The sequence below is a fragment of the Clytia hemisphaerica genome, unplaced genomic scaffold (genome assembly GCF_902728285.1).
Source record: "Clytia hemisphaerica strain Z4C2 unplaced genomic scaffold, Clytia hemisphaerica genome assembly, whole genome shotgun sequence".
NCBI classification, from domain to species: Eukaryota; Metazoa; Cnidaria; class Hydrozoa; order Leptothecata; family Clytiidae; genus Clytia; species Clytia hemisphaerica.
Window position 1 is genome coordinate 36,507 of NW_027103794.1, and position 23,236 is coordinate 59,742.

A 23,236-nucleotide genomic window follows, 5' to 3' on the forward strand; every position below is an offset into this window, starting at 1 on the left:
GTTTGTAGCAATTCCCAATACTTTCTAAAACTGCTGATTATGTCTGGGAAAAACGGGTTTCCTTGAGTTTCTGCAGTTGCGATCAAGTTTTGCTCATGAATTTTTGTTCGTTCTTTTGTTTATTTTTTTCAGGGTTTTTCATTTACGCTTTGAACTATTTTTACTTATTACTTTGTTACAGGTAGGTTCTATCAGCATCCAGTTTGTTTTTCTGTTGATAAGATTTTTACTTTTTTAGTGGAGAAGCCGAGGATATATTCATTAGGTCAATTCCAGAGGAAATGGTACGTTAAATCACGCTCTTTTTGGACTGTGTACGGCTAGTAGGGAACTAGGAGCGCCGCAACCCATGGACCATTTGATAGCACCCATAGAGGCGGTTCAACCGGGCATAGACTAACTCGAATCGTGGTTGACGTTTTCCTGTAACGGCCGTTTACCAGATTCTCTGCAATTTGAAAATAACTGTGTTCTATGAAGTATTTTTTTTTAATATGGATTTTTCTATTTAGGTATATTCATTATTCCAACTTAACCCTTTTAAAAAGTAAAACCACAGTTTTCTCTTTCTTTAAGGTCGCTCGGTGACTGTCAACCACAATGAAAATGATGAATTTTTGGGCATGTTTTTTCAGGACAAACGAAAATGATGAATTTTTGGGCATGTTTTTTCAGGACAAATCAATGAAATTAGACTTTGCAAATTTCCCTGAAATTCTTTTTCTCGATGCCACCTTTAAGCTAAATGAACTTCGATTGCCAGCATACATTTTTCTTGTGGAAGATTCGATGGGCCAAAGTGAAGTTGTTGGGGTTGCACTTATGGTCAACGAGACCAAAGAAAATTTAACTTGGCTGATCGAAACATTCAAAAAAGAAAATCCTGCTGATGGACTGAGAGTAGTAATGGCAGATAAGGACATTAATCGAGCGTAATCGAATCATTGAGATCCTAAATGTCCCCACACTCATTTGTCTGTTTCCTGCATTGAAAACTTTCAAGCGTGAATTAAGTAATCTTTCTTTGAACTCTGTCACTAACGAGAATGCAAAAATCATTTTCCAAAACCTTTGCTATGTTCACACAAAGGAAGCTTTCGACGACGACGAGTTTATGGCTATCGACTGTCCAAAATTGAGGCAGTTTTATGTTTAAAATTGGAAGCCGATTTCAAATGAGTGGGTGAAATGTTTTAAAGCCGAATATGGAAACTTTTTGAATTCAACTAACAATCGGCTTGAGAGTATAAACTCTAAATTGAAGTCAGTCATCGGTCATCGAAGCTCTTTAGAAGAGTTTGTGCGTGACTTTTTCACGGTTCTCTCCTCACTGCGCGCTGATACCTGAAAGTCGCTAACGAATTCCTGGAAGCAAGAATTGAAGCTCCAAGTGATCCTAATATTCAAGCTATCAGGAGCCACTTGACGTCATATTCAGCTGACTTTGTTTGTGAAGAGCTTTCTGCCATTGGCAAAACAGATGTTCGCAACAGTACTATTGATTCCTGCCGCTGTCATTTTTATAATTCAATGCGTTTGCCATGTAGGCATATTTTTTATCTCGCTCCATTGCGTGAACCTTCCAAAGTGTGACCTTCTGTTCGACGAAAGCCTTTGTGAAAACCGTTGGTCTAAAAAGTACTTTGTTGAGCACCAACGGTTGTTTACAAAACAAGTTGCATCTTCTGGTACTGTTACTTCGATCACTTCCCCAAGCCGTCCGCTTAAATCTCTTAACCAGCCTTGCAAGTTTGGCTTCGGAGACTGGGGGCACTATCTTCAACGAACGTATAAGCCAACTCAAAGCTTTAGAAGAGATATGGCTGAATGGAGAAGAATTTCGAATTCTCACACTAACGAAATCCAGCCAAACCAATGTAGTCAAGTCTGATCCAAAACCAATAGGTGAATAGGCCTTTTCATAAATTACGTCAGGAACAACACTTGTCTCGTTTTCGAAATAATGCTACAAATTCCCAACAGATTTTTTTAGAGGTGCACTCTTTTCATAAAAGTATGAGGTCTCAAGGGTGATGATCACCTTGGTAATCGTTTCAAAGCGAGGCAAGTGTTGTTGGTGACGTAATTTATGAAAAGGCCTATTTTTATCGATTTTATCGAAACATTATTTGTTCATAATTTGTGCGATTAATCTATTTAACTTTTATAACAATAGCGGACAAGTTTTCAAACTAAATGTAAAAATTCTTTTAAAAACCATATTTACTCTATCTACAAGCTTTTTTTTTAAATAAGGTCCAGTAAATTTTGGCTCAGGTTGGGCTGTTCTTTTTCGAATTTTTAATTTGTTCTTAGTATATCTTATTTTGTTAGAGAAGAATTTGAAACTTTCTTATTTTGAACGCTTCTTTTATTTTTTAGTAAGCAATACGAATGTTTGCAATGGAGAAGAATCGCAAGTATCAAAACTAAAGCTGCCTCCAAAGATTAAGGTTAAAAAGACCGAAAGGATCAGGAAAGACAGTGATAGGGTTAACAAGAAAAAAGAAGTTAAATGGTATCTTCTATACTGAGTTTATGAAAATCTTCTGTAACGCTAGCCCAGTAACATATTAAGGTTTCTAAAATTTGAACGCCGCGGCTGGAAAACCTATCCTCCTTCGATACAAAAAGTCTCGCGCTAAGTTTGACAAGCGTAGAAAACTCGGATTAGAGAAGACTCTACACTGCTATTTGTAAACGAAAAAAGTTCTGACGTCAATTTCACGAAAAAGTACTGCGACGTCACAAAGTTTCAAATAAAAAGGTGTTGCATTTTTGTTGCACGATTTCGAATTATTTCATATCAACACACGCAACAAAATCCAACATTGTTGTTTGATGATTAAACTTCGTCTAAAATTATTTAAAAAGGTTTCAATGTTGGTTGCATTGCATATGCGCCACGGTCTTAAGCTGTCCGCATGTGAAGCCAACAAACGGGAAAACCGTCAGTGCTCAATCGCAAAGCGCGAACCTCTCCTTCACAACTAAGGCTTTTTCTTTCCTAGGAGCAACCCTCTCACCACCTCAGACACCTTTGGGTGTCTGCAACGACGGGTACCCTCGATAATTTTGACAGAGTCACTATGGCATTTCATTGAACACAAACTTCCGTTATCTTAAAAAGGCATATCATCGAGGCTTACAGACACAAAATTTTGACTAATGTAGAAAGTTTAGAAGTATAATTTTTATTATTGTATTCGGCATTTTAAGCCAAAACGATGTCAGGAATTAACCCACATTATAGTATTTTAAAGGCTTTTGATGTGCAAGCAAAACTGTTAACCTGCGTTTGCGACGACTGGAACCATCTAGTTTTACCTATTTGATTTTTTATATAACTTCTTCTTTTAAAGAACTCTACATCTTTAAAGGTTTTTAAGATATTCAGGATTTTCGATTTCGGTGCTTAGCCCCCCCCCCCCGTCAATAATTTTTTAGGAGTATTTTATCTTTAAATTTTGCCTTTATTCGAATTATTTTAGTTTTTTGAGTGTGTTTTTACGTAGACTAGTAAACCACATCGTTGTATTTCGCTGCAGATTAAACTTGCAATTGCTATTTCTATATATGTTCACTGAATACAACGACTAGTTCCAAAAGGCGCTATTTACTAAATAAACGGTGGAGTGCTTTTTCTACCGCGGCGGAGTGCTCACTCACTCTCACGGATTAGAATAAAAAAGTAAACAAAACTCGGTACTTTTTACACTTTATTATTATGTTTTTTTTAATGAGACTCTTGAAAAACTAATTGCTAAACTAAATTAACAGCGTTTTTGAAAACTTGTTTTTTATTTTGTTAAATGAGAGGTGTTTTATCATCTTATAGTGCAACATTTGGATATACAATTCAATTCACTCAAATCAAAACAAACTCACATCCTGATTATTTTTTGATTTTAATTTATTATAAAAGAAGGTGAGTACAATGGAATATCAGTCAATTTAGAAGCTTTTTTATTTTGAAAAAATTGAAAGTACTTGAGACAAGATACCAACAACAAGACAAAGAGTTAAATAAAACTATTCACAAAAAGTATGATTTGTTTGTCTGAATGAAAAGAATATAAACTGAGCTGTACCTACCAGCTAGGTACTCCAAAACAAAAATATTCATATAAGGGGAAAAATCTCTTTCAAAAGAAAAAGATGAACATTTTTTTAGAAAAACGACATCAAAAATATTAAAGATCAGGGGATCAGGGATCAACTTTTTTTTTTATAGAAGCCAAAAAGAAAAATATTTCCAAAAAAGCAACAGCTTTTACAAAACATAAAATTATATGTATTTGTTCATATTGAGCTCCAATTTTGCTATAAAAATTATATATAGTATAGCTACATAAAATTACTTCCAAATCCAAGTAGATTGTTTTTAAATTGGCAAAAGTCCAATCAAAATTTTCATAAATTTTATAAGTATATAAGCAGTATAAGTTTTGAAAGACTTTCACAGTAGGTATAAATTTCAGTCTGAACGTGTTCAACAACACCAGGGGACAACAAAAAATTACAAGGTAGAAGTAAGCTCCGAGGGAGGGTGGCACCAACCTTGACGACCGACGGGGATGTGCCCTGCTTTGGAGTTTGAAAAGTGGACCCTGTGAGATATGAATGTTTGGTAAATTTAGTACCATTTCAGAACGATAAATGATTCAATCGAAAAAAATCTGTGAAGTGGCAAAAATGACTTAAAGTAGACGAAAAATTCAAATATTTTCTAATATTTCTAATATTCTCACTGTAAAAATTGTCTAAAATGACCAAAAATCGACCCAGTCAGGGTTACTATCTTGAAAATTAGTACAAATTTGGCACCCTATTATATATCTCTAGAGTCTGAAAAAGGGACCCTGATCAGCGGCATGTCCCCATACTTAATTTTGCCTAAGTGCCCCCTGGAAGTCTGCCATTAGTGAAAACCCAAAACATCCTCGTACATCTAACAATTTCAAGGTAGTGAAATCCAGCTAAACAACGGCCGGGCATCCGAAAACCCAGAAAACCAGTCATCTCAATGTAAAATGTTGTTATTTTCATTCACAAATAGAACCAAGATGTGTCTCACTGGTCAGCTTGTCAGAATTTTGTTTTCGTATAAAAATCATTCAATTTTTAAATTCCAAATTACCACTTTCACTTTTCATCATTTCCACACCATGTATCGCACCACCATACTTTCCATCTTAATTTTTGAGGATTTCTGTAGCCATTTCAGAGTTACATTCTCTGGGATAAAGTTATCAAGTTTAACTTGTACTATAGAAAAAGCAGTGATCTGTTACCCAATGAATGTGAGCATAAACATATTGAACATTCCCTGCAAAAAGTATCCTGCATGCAGTCATGGAATCTGTGTTCAGATGTGTCATATTGTCATAAATACTGCACTTCCACTATAGATTTACCAACGTATACCAAGCCAACAAAATTTCAAAGATGCCAGCTGTTAAAACATGTCATGAATGTTTATAACCATACATAATCAAAAAATCTTTCAATCACAACAATCACATGAAAAAGTGAAAGTATAATCCATATAAAAGTTTGTTTGTTTTTTGAATATATCAACGTCCCAACCAAGCCAAAAACAATGTATGAATAAAGTATCTGAGATATAGAATGCCAAGACAGTTTAAATCTGTGTTTATAAAAATTTAAAAGCATTAAAAATCTTCTCTTCTCAGTTTAGCAAAGAAGTTGGAGAAGTCCTCGCCACGTTTTTCTGTTTGTGTTTATATTTTTTTCTCATCCATAACTCCGAGAAACTCAAATATTGCGATGAGAATAGAAGAAAAAATAAGCCGTGTCCATTCATTTTATCTTCCCTCTTTTTTGAGGGAACGTTGCCTGAGATTAGATTGAAGCAAAATCCCGTATTGCACCGTTTGGAACTAGTCTGTCTTTCCAATCCACTCTCTCGCGGCAATTTCTATTTTTTTTAAGAACTTTTTATTATAAGCACTATTCCCGCGTTGCTGTGTCCAAGGAAAGGCAGACGCTTGCTAGTCTAGTTTTTACGCAATTTAGAGCATCAAAATACGAATAAAGTTACGTTAGAGTTGGTTGGATAAAGGCAGTGATTCCTGACCTGATGCATTCCTTTTATAACAATCGTTTTTAAATATCCAAGAAACTGAATTTTAGTCTACTCTTTTGCAACTGTTGATATTTCTATAGAATCCAAATCGAATATCAACGAAAAGCCACAAAAAGTACCAAAGATTAAATCTGAGTTTGAGGTAATGCATATCATTTGAAAGTAAAGACAGGCAGCAGTTGCAGAACAGAAGTAGTTTGCCCTATTTCTTTTTGTTTTTTCGTTAGGTATGAAATATACAGATCTTCGTTCAAAACTTTAAATGTAGCTATTTTAAGAATTAAAGTATAAACGCAGCAAAAACTTCGCATTTTCAATTACACTTGTAATTGATTAAGATTTTTGCTTGCATTGCAACCTGTTAATATAATGCAAAATGTCTTAAACATTCAGCCTGAACTTACGGTAACTTTTGTTTTGGCTATTACAACCGATCCATGTATGTTAAATGTATTTTATTGCGTGGGTCATTCTCCAACTGTCTAAAGACCAAATTTTTATTATAATGATTTATCAATACATACAATGTAAGCTTTGACGAACTTTTATCATTCTTGTTTTTTCCTTTCAGCTTCCTGATCATTTTGAAAGCAACATCGATTGCTTCGGAGTGAATGGGTAAATATCTTCTTTAATTGATAGCTCCATACACTTACTTCTAAACTCCACAAAACCCTGTATAGAGAATCTAAGCCAGAAACTTGCGTCATAAATTTCTCTTTAACCCAGGAAAATGGGTACTCCCCGGGGTACTCTTAGTTTCATGTAAAGAATATTAAGTAAGGGGTTTCGATTCGTTCATTTATATTATTACGATAAGCGATATTAAAAATCATTTAGCATTTCGTACTCTTTAAAATAAATCCAATGCAACCTTTTCTACAAAATACTTCAAATCCTCTTTGGGTCAATGGACTTTCTACTCCTTGAACGGGTGACATCAAACGCATATGTGAGAGGCTAAAAAATTCTTCCTTTGAAATTTCTTTAAATATCTTTCATATCTTCATGTTTCTTCCTTGTTTTGTTTCTTATTGTCGCATCTTGACCTTGTATACCAATTACATTTTTGAAGGCAGATAACGGCTTTAAACCGGGGTCATTTAAATAGCGTGAGTCATAGCCTGGGAATCCATGCTATGATTTCTTCTTTGATAAACTGATGGCGAAATGTATAGCATGGTATGGGCTGAGAGTTTGAATTTCTCAGATCCTAATAACGGTTGAAAACATAGCCAATCAAATTTTGTTATTCTTTTACTTGTCACACTTTCTTAGAGAAAGCGCAACTTTTGAAATTTGGTTTTAATTTTAGTAAGCGAGGACAGCGCTAAATTCGAATTTCCCACTGTAAAAAGTGTGAGTCCAATATTGGACTCACAGCTCGAACCCGTCTTGTGTACATCAAATTATAAAAAAACACACGACGGGTCTCCTGTCTACATGAGTCAAAACATAAGGATTTTAATAAAACAGGATCAGTCGGACCTTAGATCGTTTTTTTGTCTTGTTCGCTTTCGATATGATTGTTTTTTTTTGTTAGCTATATACGTGACCCAAGTAAGTATGCTGTGATCGAAGTTCCCGGTGATGGTCACTGCCTTCTGCATGCTTTTGAGATAGCTCTTCATGTATCCGAAGTGTCTTGCATGAAACCAACCTATGATACGCTGAAAACGATGGTGCTGAAAGATTTTGCATCGTACGGGGACAAATAGCGTGATTTCTTTTGTGACAATGAGGTATTTTGATATTTCTTTAACGTTTCACCTCATTTTTAACTTGGATTTTTAACGACATGCATCTCTAAAATGAGAGAAGATTTATTTGGTGTAGGTCAATAACTAGGTCCATGATAAAATATTTCTCTTCCTGGCTTAACTTATTTGGAAAATATTAATCTTAGAGGAACGTGGTTATTCAGGAAGAGATAAAGCAATACATCGAAAACAAAAGCTACGCGCGACAAGCCGGAGATGAAATTCTTTTCAATTCTTTAATCAATGTAACAATGGCCAATGCCTTTTTATGGCGTCGTGAAATAGACGGGTCTTTCATTTTGATTGGGCATCGGAAGCCTTCAAAAACTGATTTGCCTTCAAATTGCCCGATCCACATCCACAAAATTGGAGAACATTACGAGCCTATTGTCGACAAAAGGTTCGAAGGTGGGCTGTAGTTTTACTCTTGTTTGCTTAATACTAGGGTGTCATTTTTGAAATAAAACACCCACACCCCATTTTATGATTTTTCGTGCCGAGCACCCACCGCTCCTGCTTATTATTAACCCCCCCCCCATTTTTAAACACCCCCTTGCTTGATAATATCAAGCTCGACTGAATAATTTTCAATATCCGATTTTTCTTGTCGACCTTAAAATTTATCTGCTTTAAAGTACAGAATTCATTTGAAAAATAACAAACAATTTTTATTATATAGAGACTTCAAAGGCACTGTCCAGAACTCATGGATTATCTATGCAGGAAACACAGGCCTTGTCACTTCTTTGTAAGTTTCATACTAAAGCTACTTTAAGTAAAGGGCTGCAACTTTAGTTCCAAGCACACTATGAAAAAAATCTAAATATACAGATTTGAAACCAGCAAGGTTAAAATGTTCTAAAAATTCATCAACTGGCAGTCATATCAACGATATGTGACTTGTGAATATAATGTGAGTGGTTGCTGAGAAAATTTAAAAAAATGTTACATATACTTTTGGAACAGAAAATCAGACAAGGAAATATCAAAATTTATTCTGTTAAGAAAAAGGCTAAAAATTACCTCTCATCATTTGATAGTTTTATATTTTTCTTGATTTCTTAGGTTCCTCGGAAGAAGAAGAATCAAAACATGCGACCAAGGGTAAACACAATTAAAACATTTTGTCCAATTTTTTAAAGCAATAAATGTCATAAAAACATTCTTTCTTTGACCCCACCCCCTCGCGTCTGATTGGTCACTTATTTATATACTCTCCCTGATTTTTTGATGAGATCCACACAATGAATAACTTATATGAATTCAATTCATGGTCTTTGTTATTTAGAATCATCTCTTGATTTACGGAAATTACATGATGAGCAGATCGAAATCATATCGGAAATTCCTCGTAAGTTTCTTTTTTGCTAGATTATTCCAAATAAATTTTCTGACTTTACAAACCTAATTTTTCTTTCAAATCATCACCCATCATCATTAGATAAGGACCAGGAACAACTAACTAAAATAATAATGGATTTTTAAAATGTTTGTAACTTTTCATAGAATTTGAATTAGGTAGCGATTTTGTGCTCGTTTTATAAATGTCAATTAACGGAAGCTTGAATTTGGAAATTTAATTCTTAGAATCATCTCCTCTGACAGTCAAGGACACCTTCAAATTAGCCTATCATAGGCTGATTAGCCTATCATAGGCTATTTAGACTATTTTATATAGGCTATTTAGCCGAAAATCGATAAAAACCTCGATTTCTGACGAAATATAAATAATCGCGTCTATTTTTCACCATTACTTCATTGCCCAAAGCCAAAAGAATCTTTTTCACTTAAACTGATATAACATTCAATTTTGGAAACAGAAATATGAATAAATTTATTATCCATTGGCCATTATAGCTAATCCGGGGGGGGGGGTACTAGGGTTGGTGAATGAGGGGTATGTGCGGACGGGACCTCCGAAAACCGACCCTTAGAGAGACCAAATTTTAGTGAAAAAGTGACCCTTAGAGAGACTTTTTCGAAAAATGTTCTCTGATTTTCAAAAATTTCCTACCCTTAGTGAGACTTTTTTGTAATTTTTTCTCTCAAAATCAAATTGTTTTTCTAAAAATCGTGATTTTTGCGGAACGTGCGTTTGAGCGCGCTGATTTTTTAAGCTGGATTTTACTTGTAAAATGACGTTGCTGCTGTTCACACTTATTGGAAATTTTACTCGAGTATCATTCTTGAAGTTTTTTTGCCATTTTCTCTGGGAGAGGAGAGCTGTCCTACCATCCACTCAACTTGCTGACGTGTGACAATGTGTGGCTGTTTTTTATGTTGTCAACTGAAATTTTCGATAAATGGTCTGACAGATGGTTGTTTATTCTTGTGGCATCCATACTTCATGGCAAATTTTTGTGACAATTGATTGGAGTAACCATTCCTATTACATCAGTTGATCTCATTGAAAACTATTTTTATTAATGGCTAGCTTGAGATCAAACCAACAGTCAACGGTCAAGTCAGATTTAAAACAACATCTGGATTTCGAAATATTCTAACATTTAGACTTTATAGTTTTATTGGAAATGTCATGTCATGGTTAAATTTTACATTCAGCTGAACAATGATTTTTTTGTCATGTTGTCAATACACAGTTCAACGTATTCTATATAGTAAACAAAAACGCTTTTAGGCTGGTTGAGGTATAAGGAGGTACGCTGCTGTGGTGAAGAACGGACAAAATATTTGCAGAAGTTTCTTAATTGCGGAACCAAAACGAAAAATATCGACTTTGCTCTGAATTGAAGAATGGGACCTGTTTAGCCAGCGAAAAGAAGCTAAATTTTATTGAAAATTAAATTTAGTAAAATTTTGGTACTGATTTTGTTGTTTTTTGTTTTTAATATACATACTTTTGAAAAAAAGTAAAAGTGGTACAAAGTGGTACTAAGATTATATCGAGTTTGACAATCCAATCAAGTGCGAGATGTCTGTTTTCGTTGCTGCTACTTTCGCTTTTGCACACTTGCGAAACATAAACAAAGATGGCGATTTTTGTCAAGGCAGGATCTTGCTGATTTTTTAAGCTGGAAGGCATATTTTGCTTGTAAAATGACGTTGCTGCTGTTCACACTTATTGGAAATTTTAAACGAGTATCATTTTTGAGGTTTTTTTACCACTTCCTCTGGGAGAGGTGAGGGCTGTCCTATCCTCCACTTGCTGATGGTGGTGGCTGTCGTCAACTGCTGAAATTTTCCATAAACGGTGTGATGGTTGTTTACTTTGTGGCATTCAAACTTCATGGCACATTTTTGTGATAATTGATTGGAGTAACCATTACTATTACATCAATTAATCTCATGGAAAACTATTTTTATTGCTTGATCAAACCAAATACAGTATCTGCAACAGCCAAATCAGATTTATAAAACAACATTCGAAATTTCGAAATATTTTAACTTTTTCGACCCTATGATTTTACTGGAATTATCTCGTCGTTAAACTTAACATTCAGCAGGTATTGTTGCCAAACAATGATTTTTTTTGTCACATTGTCAGCCAATACTGTTTGACTATTCGAGTAACACTTTTACGAAAAAGATCATATGCCATATCGAATATTGAGTGATTGTGGTCAGTAACATTCCTTGAGGCTGATTGAGGAGGTACGCTGCAGTGAAGAACAGACAAAATATTTGCAGGAGTTTCTTAATTATTCATCATGGCATTAGAAAGACTTTGTTGTGGTTTGAGATCAAGCAAATGCTTAATATGTACGTATTAATGCAACACACAAGAAGGGGGTCAAATTGTGATCATATTTTGTGACATGTGATGTTCAATGACATTTTAACTTTTACATATACTAAGGCAGCAATCACTAATACACTTCCATTTTATTTGAATCTTTTTCAGTCAGTAGTAGAAAATTTCAAATTCACTGGTGCTGGTGGTCATTATTCAGCTCAAACACTTTAAATAATTCCCAAATAAAATAAGCACTTTTGAAGCATTTTACTCAAAACTCTTGAGCGTGTTTTTGGTGAAGTGAAATGAAGATGTATGTGATCGCCGCCTTAGAATATACTTTAAGTAGATAAATTTTGGCGTGGAATTAATTTGGCAATTGGCCAAAATACAATTTTTTGACGAGGATTTAGCTAATTTGACGATAGATCAATTTCATAAAATTTGGCGGGAATTTAATTTGGCGAAATGCAAATTTTGAGACACTTAAATTGGTAAAATTTACTATAAAATATACTGAAAAGTTGTTATTTTTTACATAATATTCTTTTTGTTAAATTTGGCGGGAATTTAGTTTGGCAAATGGTCAGTTTTTGAAATTTGGTGGGGATTTAATTTGCCAATATTTGTTAAAATTTGCCGAATTCGCCAAATTTAACCCTCACCAAAATTAATTCACAAGGTATGAAGTATTTATTCAAGGGGTTCGAAGTCATTGCATGTTTAGCTTTTCTGATTGCATGAATGTATGGAAACTAGAGAATGTAGTGAATTATAAATTAGTGACATTTTTGTGAAAATGGTATTCATTTTTACCATTTTTAGTTAGGACATCCTAACTATCAAAAAGTCTATAATACAATGTCATGTTTAAAAGCTACAGAATCTAAACAATGACGAGAAAGACTACACTTATAATCAACATACCCCTATGATGTTGATTATTATGTTGATACCCCAATGTTTACGTCCATGCTACAATGCTATAATCTTTAGAGTTTTAATTTTTTATTTTTGTTATTTACTTTTGTGGAAATTTGTATTGAACAGATATTCTTGTACTTTTAATCAGGGAAATTTATTTAAAGCTACAAGTATTACAAAATCGAGCACAAATGACTTTTTGTCTTCTAATTTTCCAACATCCTCTTTTTTGGCATTATTGTTATGACTCGCTAATAAATTCTAGGTGAAATGTAAGGTCTTATTAGTTTGTTTTTTAAATTCTGCATTAATTAATAATGGAGTCGATTACTTGTACATTTTGAGATTTCTTCGCTTTGCGAAAACAGAACGCTCGTTCCGCAACCCCTTTTATGTTGATTATTCAACATGACATTAGAAAGACTTGTGGTTTGAGATCAAGAAAACGCTTATTATGTACGTATTAATGCAACACAAGAAGGGGGTCAAATTGTGAATGTTTTGTGACATATGATGTTCAATGACATTAACTTTAAGGCAGCAATCACTAATACACCTCCATTTTATTTTGAATCTTCTTCAGACAGTAGTAGAAAATTTCAAATTCACTGGTGCTGGTGGTCATTATTCAGTTCAAACACTTTAAATACTTCTCAAATAAAATAAGCACTTTAGAAGCATTTTTCTCAAAACTCTTGAGCATGTTACTGGCAAAGTGAAATGGAGATGTTTGTGATCGCTGCATTAGAATATACCTTAAGTGGATAAATTTTAGCGTAGATTTACTGTAATTTGGCAATTGACCAAAATACAATTTTTGACAGGGATTTGCCGTTAAGTGCTCTAACTTGGGACTATCTGACAAGACATGGGACAGCAATTCGACCACCATTTCACCGAACCTCCAAAGTCATTTGATTTGAGCTAAGGAACGGCGTATTTAAAAATAAACGATTTCTCTTTCGATTTTACAGTAAGTGAAAATACAGACCCATGTTTTGACCAATTGTCCCAAGTCCCAAGAGCAGTTGACGGTAGCTAATTTGATGATAGATCAATTTCATAAAATTTGGCGGGGATTTAATTTGGCAAATTTTGAGACACTTTTAAAAATGGATAAAAATTACTATAAAATATACATAAAACTTGTTATTTTTTACATTAATATATATTCTTTTTGTTAAATTTGGAGGGGATTTAGTTTGGCAAATGGTCAGTTTTTGAAATTTTGGCGGGGATTTAATTTGGCGATATTTGTTAAAATGTCATAATGACGAGAAAGACTACAATTTTCCTAAACTACACATCAGTGTGTTATTGTTTTTATGATTTCACAGCCGGTACGTATGTTGAAACTTGTGTTGAAAAATTCTAGAAGGATCTTTTAAAACTCATTCAGACTCATTAAATTATTTTTAGCTCAAAAGCCCCGTATGAAATACTCTCTGTGTTACCCTTTTAGATACCGAAATACACTGAAAAACACAATATAATATATATTTTTGAATTTTAAATAACAACAAAATATTTTTCAACCAAACCAAAACATAATAATATGTGAAATTTTGTATTTCATGAGTAGAACAGATATCTTTGTCCTTTTAATCGGGGACATTTATTTATTTAAAGCTACAAGTATTACAAAATTGAGCACAAACGACTTTTTGTCTTCTAATTTTCCAACACCCTCTTCTCTGGCATTATTGTTATGACTCACTAATAAATTCTAGGTGAAATGTAAGGTCTTAATAGTTTTGTTTTTTTAATTCTGCATTAATAATGGAGTCGATTTCTTGTACATTTTGAGATTTCTTCGCTTTGCGAAAACAGAACGTTCGTTCCGCAACCCTTACCGTCCGCACATACCCAGGACCTATTTTTGCCTAAGTACCCCCTCCCCCCGGGAAGCTAATTTTCTGATAATGAAGTGCCGTGTACGAAAACACATATTTGTTTAAAAAAATTTTTTTTTTCAAAAAGCCCGATTTTCTTACCCTGCGCATGTGCACGCATGCGCAGTACCAAAAAGTGGAATATTTCCTAAACCAAAATTGATCCAAAGTCAAAATTTGTCATGAACATTTCTCTGACAATGAGAAACCATGTATTCCTTAGAGAAGACGCGACTATTTATATTTCATCAGAAATCGAGGTTTTTATCGATTTTCGGCTAAATAGCCTATATAAAATAGTCTAAATAGCCTATGATAGGCTAATCAGCCTATGATAGGCTAATTTGAAGGTGTCCTTGACTGTCTGAAAGATATTAGTTCTATTTATATATAAATGGCTGGACGGACTTTAGGTGTCGAACCGGGTTCTGGGCCTACTTTCTGAAAATTTGTGTTTTTTGATACTTGTATTTTGTCGTTTGTCTTGCTTGTTCTTGTTTCTTTGTATTTGTGTGGGAGTTTTTGTTTATTTTTCTATGTTTGTTAGTTTGTTTGGACTGCGGGTCGGTTTAGGGTTATGGAATCTGGGGGAGGCTGAGTGTTTAAAGCAGCTGCGCCTGTCGCAAGTCAGGGACTCCAGATTGCATTGGTTGGGTTTTTGAGTGGTTTTCGGTGTTTGTGTTTTTCTGCTTGGCTTTTTAAAATTATGTCTATTGGTTTGTTGGTTCTTTTTCGCATAAAATTCTCATTTCTTGACAATATGTTTGATTGGTTTGATTTATATATTTAGAAAAATTAAAAAAATTGAAAAAACGTATAGTTATAAAAATATTAGTGCCTTTTTATGTTTCATCTTTATTTTATTTAGTATTTTCAACACTTTCTCTCCTTGAGGTCAGATCTCTGATCTTCACCATATATATATCTGATCAACATTGCTAGGCCTACCTACATTACCCTGTTTATATCATTTGGGAGGATATTTTCGAAATTGGCCGAAATCCTATGTAGGTTGAAAACTGAAGAACAGAGTTTGTGTTTTCTTTGAATATATTTAATTGATTCATATTGAGTTACTTGTATTTGTGTTTATTTTTACTTATTCTCACATTGAGTTGCTTCTTTCCTTTTGGTCGACTTAGATCACGATGTGCATTTTTGCTTTTGAGATACTTCCGAAGAATACACCATTGTCCCATTTCTGTTTTTCTGTTCCATCAGAATTATGTACAAATAGTTTAGATCTTTGTCATCATTTGATATCACATACCTGGTTTCCATTTTATGAATATTCATCCTGAGCATGAATTGTTGTGTCTCTTTTTGTTTATTACATTTCTTGAATAGTTGAAGCTTCAATACTTCTTTGACTATATGTATTCATTTTCATCTACTTATCCTTTCTATTTCATCTATTCAGATTCCTATCATAGTAAATCTTCAAATCAGAAGAGTCAACAACTTGAAATGGTATTTTTATTTTAATAAATTATAGCATCGTGGAAAAGTTAAACGGATGCTTGAATAATCAATTTCTTCAAAAAGTGTGATACTTTGATGTCTCAGATTTTGCTGAAATCTTGACAGGATGATCCTTTCAGTAAGATGAGACAACGCTGAAAATTACAGCTACATATTTCAGGCGGTTCTAGGGATATAGCAGATTGAACCTCGAATTCCTTAAATAGCTCTCCCTAAAGAAATAGCTAGAATTTCTGCAGGGAAGAAACTTTGAATGTGAATAAAGACCTATTCTTTCTAATTTATTAGAACTTTTGGCTTGGATTCAGAAAAACACAAAGTTGGTTGTCAAAGAAATCCCAAATAATTTTCCGGACTCCCTAAACTGGTTCTATGTCCGAGTGAAAACCTTATTCCTTTTCTTTCTCTGAAATAGCAGATTTGAATCAAAAAGTTTAAGTAAAAAAAATATTTAGTTGAATTGAATTTTTGATTAATCAATCAATTAAATAAACGTCGTTGCATTTCATTTAGAATGCCGAGCTGGATCATTTCGAAACCTTGATGCACAGCATAGATGACAAATCATTACTGCAACATGCTGAAAGTAAATGTGATATTTGTAAATGAGCAGCATTTTCGAAGAAGAAGGGAATTAATTTTTGCGCGAAGTAATTTTCGCAGTGTGAGGAGATGTGATTTGCGTATTTAACGGAACTAATTTTTTTTGGCGAAATCATTTTTCTACTCTAGGGGTTTTGCCGATTTCATTAAAAAATCAAATTTATCGGAACTATAGTTCCCGCGAAAAGTAGTTCCGCAAAGATTAGTTCTACCGTAAATTAGTTCCCTTAAGGTAATGGGAAGATTTTCTTACTGCAGTACTGTCCAAAAATATGAAGTAAATACAATGATCTATGTATTCTATCTGACGCTTTTAGATTCATAATGCTCGTTTCATTTTAAACCTCATAGAACTTGATGAAATCGTGGCTGGATTTGAGGTAAAAAAATATAATTTCGTGTTGGTAAAAGTCACTGCAAAATTTATTTTTAACCGAACCAATAGCCGTTTTGGCTGAGAAATAGAAATTTTGTGAAAATTCTTTAACAGTACTTAATGTCTTTTAATTTAATCTTTATGGCATTTCGAATGTCTTCACAACATAGCACAGATTTTATTTTATGTACCAACTTTCAAGTCAATTTTATTATCCAATCAGTGTTTATAGAGGGGGCACATGGTGGTAATCTTAAAAAAACAAGTTGGTAAGTTTCAAAAGAAAATAGGAACAGCTTAGTCTGAGCATAACTTTGCTGGTTTTTAAAAAAGAAAAGCGTGTATTTATTTTATTATCTAATAAACATATAATCTTTTTGGTGTATTTTTCAGAATTCTGCTATCGATCCTGACATTATTGATTTGTAAGTTTGTTAATTAAATAATATGCGTTAAACCCAAATTTTTTCCGGAAGTTTGGGAAACATTTTGGTCCAGGAGATATAGCCTGCACCAAAGCTAGGATCTGGAGCGTGATATCTTTGGACTGAAAGGATTAATATCCCGCAGGAAACTCAAATTGAAATATATTAGCGATATTTTAACCTTGGGAGATAGACAGAGAGGATAAGAGTGATCACCACCACACTACTGGGTCTGACATCAAAGTGCTTCAGGATTTTTTCTCGTATCTTTTACAGGAGAAATGTGTCAAGCTGCGAAGAAGACAATGATATTGACAATTCGAAATCTGAGAAAATTAATGTTACTCAACAAAAATGTTACTTTTTAGTTTAATTAAAGCGAGATACGTAGCGAAATGAGAGAAATGGAAGTAATTGCTTACTGAACCCGGGGGGGGGGGTACTTGGGCAAGATGGGTTACGGGGATGCTCCGCTGGTCAGGGTACCTTTTTTGACCTCCACGAGTCCCAGGTAGGGTCGCAAAAACACCAAAATAGAAAAATCAGTCCCCCGTAGGGTGCCTATTTTTGGAAAATTTGGGGAAAAAGTAGAAAATTTGAGAAAATTTTGGAATTTCAGTCCCATTCAGGGTCACTTTTTTTGCAAATTTCGAGTCCCACGTAGGGTCCATTTTTCGAACGTCAGCGGAGCACCCCCGTCGGTCGACAAGGGTAGTACCCCCCCCCGGGTTACTGAACCAGACTGAACAATAAAATAAGACCACCAATAAGGTTCGCGCATTCAAAATTCTTTCAATGTTGACTGATTTTGGATAGAAATTATTCGCAACTAACAAAAGAGAAATAAAATACATGGGAATACATTGGGCACTAACCGTGAGGAGGACTTTTTTTCTTACCTAGCTATATACACATCACTTTAAAACCAGACAAGTATATTCTACAGCAAAGTTATTGTTTTCGAATTTTAGCAAATCTCTCAAGACAATGCTTCCTATCACCTGAAGAAAGTAAGGAAAAAAAATCGATTCTCGTATTATGGACCAATGCTTTCATGAGATCTGCATTAAGTTTCATGGGATGCAGACAAATGTAGCTCGTTAAGTAGTTCGTCTACTATAATTTGGAAAGTGACTAAGTTTCGATTATAAGATGGGCAAAGTATTAATCAACAGCTAATGCTGATGGCAAATGCCGGCATTTCTAAACCTATCATGTGTGACTTTTTAAAAGTCTTTTCCATACATTGTAAGAGTTACAATTGCCATGGTCTGCGTGCGGGTGCTATGATTCAGTTATGTCGGGTATATTTGCAGATCAACTCGACGTTTTCCCACTTAACTTAAAGTGTATCTCAAAAGTATGTGTACACTTTACTTTTCCAACATTTTCTCTGCATCCATTTATGCTATCAGAAAGTTATATATCGTTGGAAAGATAATTTGATATATATTTTGTATTTGATTAGTGCCAAGGACTAATGCGAAATTTGACAATAGAGTGCAGAATATCTTTCCTCTACATTCCTCCATAATGAATCTCGAGTAATCTATTACATTTAATCCGTTACATGTTTTTTTTATAAGCATAACGCTTAAAAGCATATGAAGGCTCAGATTTGCAAAATTCCTAAGCATAACATGAGCATATATGTCAGCCTAAAATATATTTCAAGTGGTCATTTTTATCTGTTTAAAAAGGCTTGGTAGAGGTCAAGTAAAAAATAAGACATTCCACGGCTAGCTAACATTCCACAGCTCCCAAAATCCGAACAAATTTTTACAAAATTTCTGAAATTTCATTAAACACTTGGCTCGGGGTGAATCTTAAGCATATAATAAGCATAAACTATGTCTGGATGCTTTGAGAACTTAAGCATACACGAGCCTGACCAAGGGGCATACACATGCTTATAAAAAAAAACATGTACTCTACATTATAAGTAGGCGAAATTAGACTCTGACTTTATAAAATGAAATTTTTCACACATTAAAATTGAGTCCCTTATGAGCAGCCTCTGAAGTTTCCAATCTCTGAAGGCCCTTGAAAATTAACCATTACAGAGTGTTCCAACGTGCCCATTAAATCTCTTTTAATCTGAAGGTGAAATGGGAACACCTACCTATTATTATTCTATTGATTATTAATCATCAATTATTTTGTTCTAGTGTAGCTTTCAAACGAATTTCTATCGAAACTGTCAAGAACTGCATCATGGTCAAGACGAAGAGCATAGCAATTAAAGACAATGATTTGAAAGCCTTGGCAACCAGAAAGCTAAAGGATAACATTATTCACGGTTTCATTGTTCATTTGCTAAGCCTTCATGTAAGAGTAGACTTATTCTGATCTACTTAACGTTTGTTGAAGATAAAAAAGACATGGGGAGATTTAACTAATGTAGGGGGTTCTCTTGTAGAAACTAACTTAAATATCTTTCTTGACTTCCAAATTAAGTATTTTTCTCTTTCAAATGGCTGCAAATAAATATATGCACATAATGACATGCCTAATTTCAAGATGGTACCCATGCAGTGATCAATCAATTTAGAATGGCAGCCTTGACCATAAAATATAGACAGTGTGGTGGAAAGTCTATTAGACAGAAAAAGTGCAAAGTGAATTTTGGAGAAAAAAAATTATCAAAACAAAACTTCCAACCCAAAACAGCACTACAAAATTGGCAAACAGAAAAGAAGAATGGGAGCAAAATAAAGATATACCTTTAGTTCTTTACACGATGCAACCAAGTCATTAAGAAGATTAAAACAACAAGAATATCTAAGCAAGTATGAAAAGAAAACAACCAGAACATCTAAAAATTCCCATGTTTTGATCTTCCCACTTCTTCCCTCTACCATTATTGTTAATTTTATTTGGATGCGTGGTCAAACACCCAAGGGAAATAATTAGGCATCCTATTGTTATTTGCTTCGAAGAAGATAAATCAGGGAGATTTAAAAAGCAGCATACGCGGCTTGCTGATTGCCTGCGCAATCCATCCAAATACTTCAAGTCGGCTCGCATAATTTCTTATACGCGCTCCACCATTCAGATCTCTGATTCGCTTGAAACCAACCAATCAGAATATCTGCATAATCATCTTTAGATCAGAATGCAGACGATCTAGGTAAACCAGACCGTAAACATAAGAAATGTCAAAATCAAAAAAAAGTTTACGGGCTGGATATCCAGGCTAAGGTACTACTGAGGCGACAATTATATGACATTAATAACAGTAAAATGTTATGGCTGATGAATATACCGATGTTGCAAATAAGCTGCAGCTTTCAATTTGAAGCTGAATGCATGCAAAGACTTCCTCGGATTTTACGAAGTTCCAAATATCCAAAGCGATACGTTGGTTTCATGCATCAAAGATGCTATAATTAGGTTCAACCTACCCATCGATTATCTTCGCGGGTAAACATACAATGGTGCAAGCAACATGATGGGGAAAAAAGTGGTGTCGCGTAGCAAATTAAATCCTTGCAACCAAAGCTATTGAAACACATTGCCATGAACATTGACTTAGCAACAACTTTGTCAGTAAAGGATACTACAAGAGAGTCGCGACTCCTAAGTGATGTATTGGCGTATGCAGGTAAAATTGTTACCCTGGTAAAATATTCCCCAAAGCAAAAAAAATTGCTGCGAGAAATAAAAGAAAGTATTGAATTTGAGAACGGCTACGAAGGACTTTGAGTTGCACAATGGACATTAAGAGGAATTGCATTCAAACGAATCTTGCAAAACTATCAGCTGCTAGCTGATCTTTGGGAAAAAAGTTTTGAATAGAGCTAGGATAGCGACACCCGCAAAAGGATAATCGGATATCGAGGTCGGATGACAAAGTTCTGGGTTTATTATGGTCTGAATCTGGGACAAACCATTTACTCGATAACAGACAACTAGATTTTTTTTTGAGAATGTAAAAAAGAAGGCATCAAAATTCAATTTCATTAATGATCCTGTCCTTCCTTGGCATAGAAATGATCCAAATTATAAACGCTTAACAGACTTTTTTGTTATTGAGTGGTGTGGATCCATTTTGTGCATCTTCAACTATCGAGCCTTATCGAAGGTTGTACTTCCAAATCGTGGTGTGGATCCATTTTATAAGCCATTCTCAAAAAAGTGCGACATTTAGGTTATCGAAAAATTGAAAATCGTCCAATATAAAATGTTTTTATTTCAATGAAACAAATCTATTTAGGGTTGCTCTAGACATCAAAGAGTTGGAAAATCATGATTGTCAGTACAAGAAATTATTACTTTTTCATGACTGTGTTGGAAGTGAGCTAATGTGAAATTAACTGGTAACTTACGTTACATTATTATTTATACTACCCTGGATATCCAGCCCGTAAACTTTTTTCTTGATTTTGATATTTCTTATGTTTACGGTCTGGTTTACCTAGATCGTCTGCATTCTCATCTGAGGATGATTATGCGGATATTCTGATTGGTTGGTCCAAGCGAATCAGAGATCTGAATGGTGGCGCCTGTATAAGAAATTATGCGAGCCAACTTGAAGTTTTCGCCTAAGTATTTGGATGGACCGCGCGGGTGATCAGCAAGGCGCGTACGCTGCTTTGCAAATCTCCCTGATTTTTCTTTTTCGAAGCAAATAACAATAGAATACCTAATTATCTCCCTTGGGTGTATGACCACGAATCCAAATAAAAATAACAATAATGGTAGGAAAGAAGTGGGAAGATCAAAACATGGGAATTTTTAGATGTTCTGGTTGTTTTCTTTTCAATTACTTGCTTAGATATTCTTGTTTTAATCTTCTTAATGACTTGGTTGCATCGTTTAAAAAACTAAAGGTATATCTTTTTTTTTGCTTCAATTCTTCTTTTTTGTTTGCCAATTTTGTATTGCTGTTTTGGGTTGGATTTTGAAAAGAAAATTTCTCCAAAAATCAATTTGCACTTTCTGTCTAACAGACTTTCCACCACACTGTCTAACAGACTTTCCACCACACTGTCTAACAGACTTTCCACCACACTGTCTATATTTTAATGGTCAAGGCTGCCTTTCTAAATTGATTTATCATTGCTGGGGTACCATCTTGAAATTATGCATGTCATTATGTGCATGTATTTATTTGCAGCCATGGGATTCATGCAGGAAAATCTGTCAACAGGGGTTCACCTGATTTCTAGGTGAACCAAGCTCTATAATTTTTAGAACTTTGTCTGGCTGAGGTAAAACTTATGTTTTCTAAAATTTTGAGCTTGGATATCCAGGCTATATTTATACCTGAATTAGTTGGAACAGCCAATAGTTTTTTTTAAATCACAAGTCTTTTAGAATCTATTCGAATCACCTTTTCAAGGTTCTAAAAACTTTTAGATGTGCTCCCATGTCATTGCTGTTGCTGATTTGAAGAAAGAGCTGAAATCTTTCTTTGCCCAAGTTTAATTCAGCTAAAGAAGCCAATCTGACAAAAGCAGTCTTGACAAATATGCCTGGGAATCAAGGCAAGAAGAGAGGTGAGATGAAATCTTAAACTATCAAGTCCATTTTTCAAATTAGAAATTAAATCAAAAAGCACTGCTTCGTTACATTTTCTCCTTTCTAATCTATTTAATCTCTTTGTCACACTTTTCTATTTTTTTACCGTTCTAGTCACCTTCGCCAAAGTGGTAAGAAAATTTTCAACTGCCCACGTTTCATAATATTATTCTTCAGCGAGTCACTAAAAGTATACTTTATTTTTGTTGCTATTGCTATTATTTTTATTATCATTAGGTCAAGGTAGCAGTCGAAAACGACCAACAGTCCCGCTCGTGGCAAGAGCTCGCAGGAAGTACCAACACATCACTAACATAAGTCCGTTCTTTGTCAAAAAGATGACTTGACGAATCACAAGCTGTCAAAGTTGCCTGGATTCACTTTTAGTTGACAATGAAATACCTGCCCCGCCATACGACTACTGCATTGCCCGCATAGAAAGAAGGAC

The 23,236-nt window shown here is 34.4% G+C and overlaps 1 protein-coding gene and 1 long non-coding RNA gene across 2 annotated transcripts; both read left to right on the forward strand.

Annotated features, from left to right (window-relative positions):
- The first annotated feature begins 1,800 nt into the window (after positions 1 to 1,800).
- LOC136806304 (uncharacterized) lies at positions 1,801 to 6,251 on the forward strand. The gene is made up of 3 exons (XR_010846552.1): positions 1,801 to 1,905; positions 2,383 to 2,518; positions 6,190 to 6,251. It is a non-coding gene; the product is annotated as an uncharacterized lncRNA (long non-coding RNA).
- Positions 6,252 to 8,086: 1,835 nt separating this feature from the next.
- LOC136806311 (uncharacterized) lies at positions 8,087 to 17,686 on the forward strand. The gene is made up of 9 exons (XM_067062865.1): positions 8,087 to 8,277; positions 8,549 to 8,617; positions 8,935 to 8,973; positions 9,158 to 9,220; positions 15,800 to 15,849; positions 16,375 to 16,447; positions 16,816 to 16,844; positions 17,234 to 17,265; positions 17,542 to 17,686. Exons 1-9 carry the CDS (start codon positions 8,121 to 8,123, stop codon positions 17,636 to 17,638), a joined length of 609 nt encoding a protein of 202 aa, XP_066918966.1. The 5' UTR covers positions 8,087 to 8,120; the 3' UTR covers positions 17,639 to 17,686.
- The last annotated feature ends 5,550 nt before the right edge of the window (positions 17,687 to 23,236 follow it).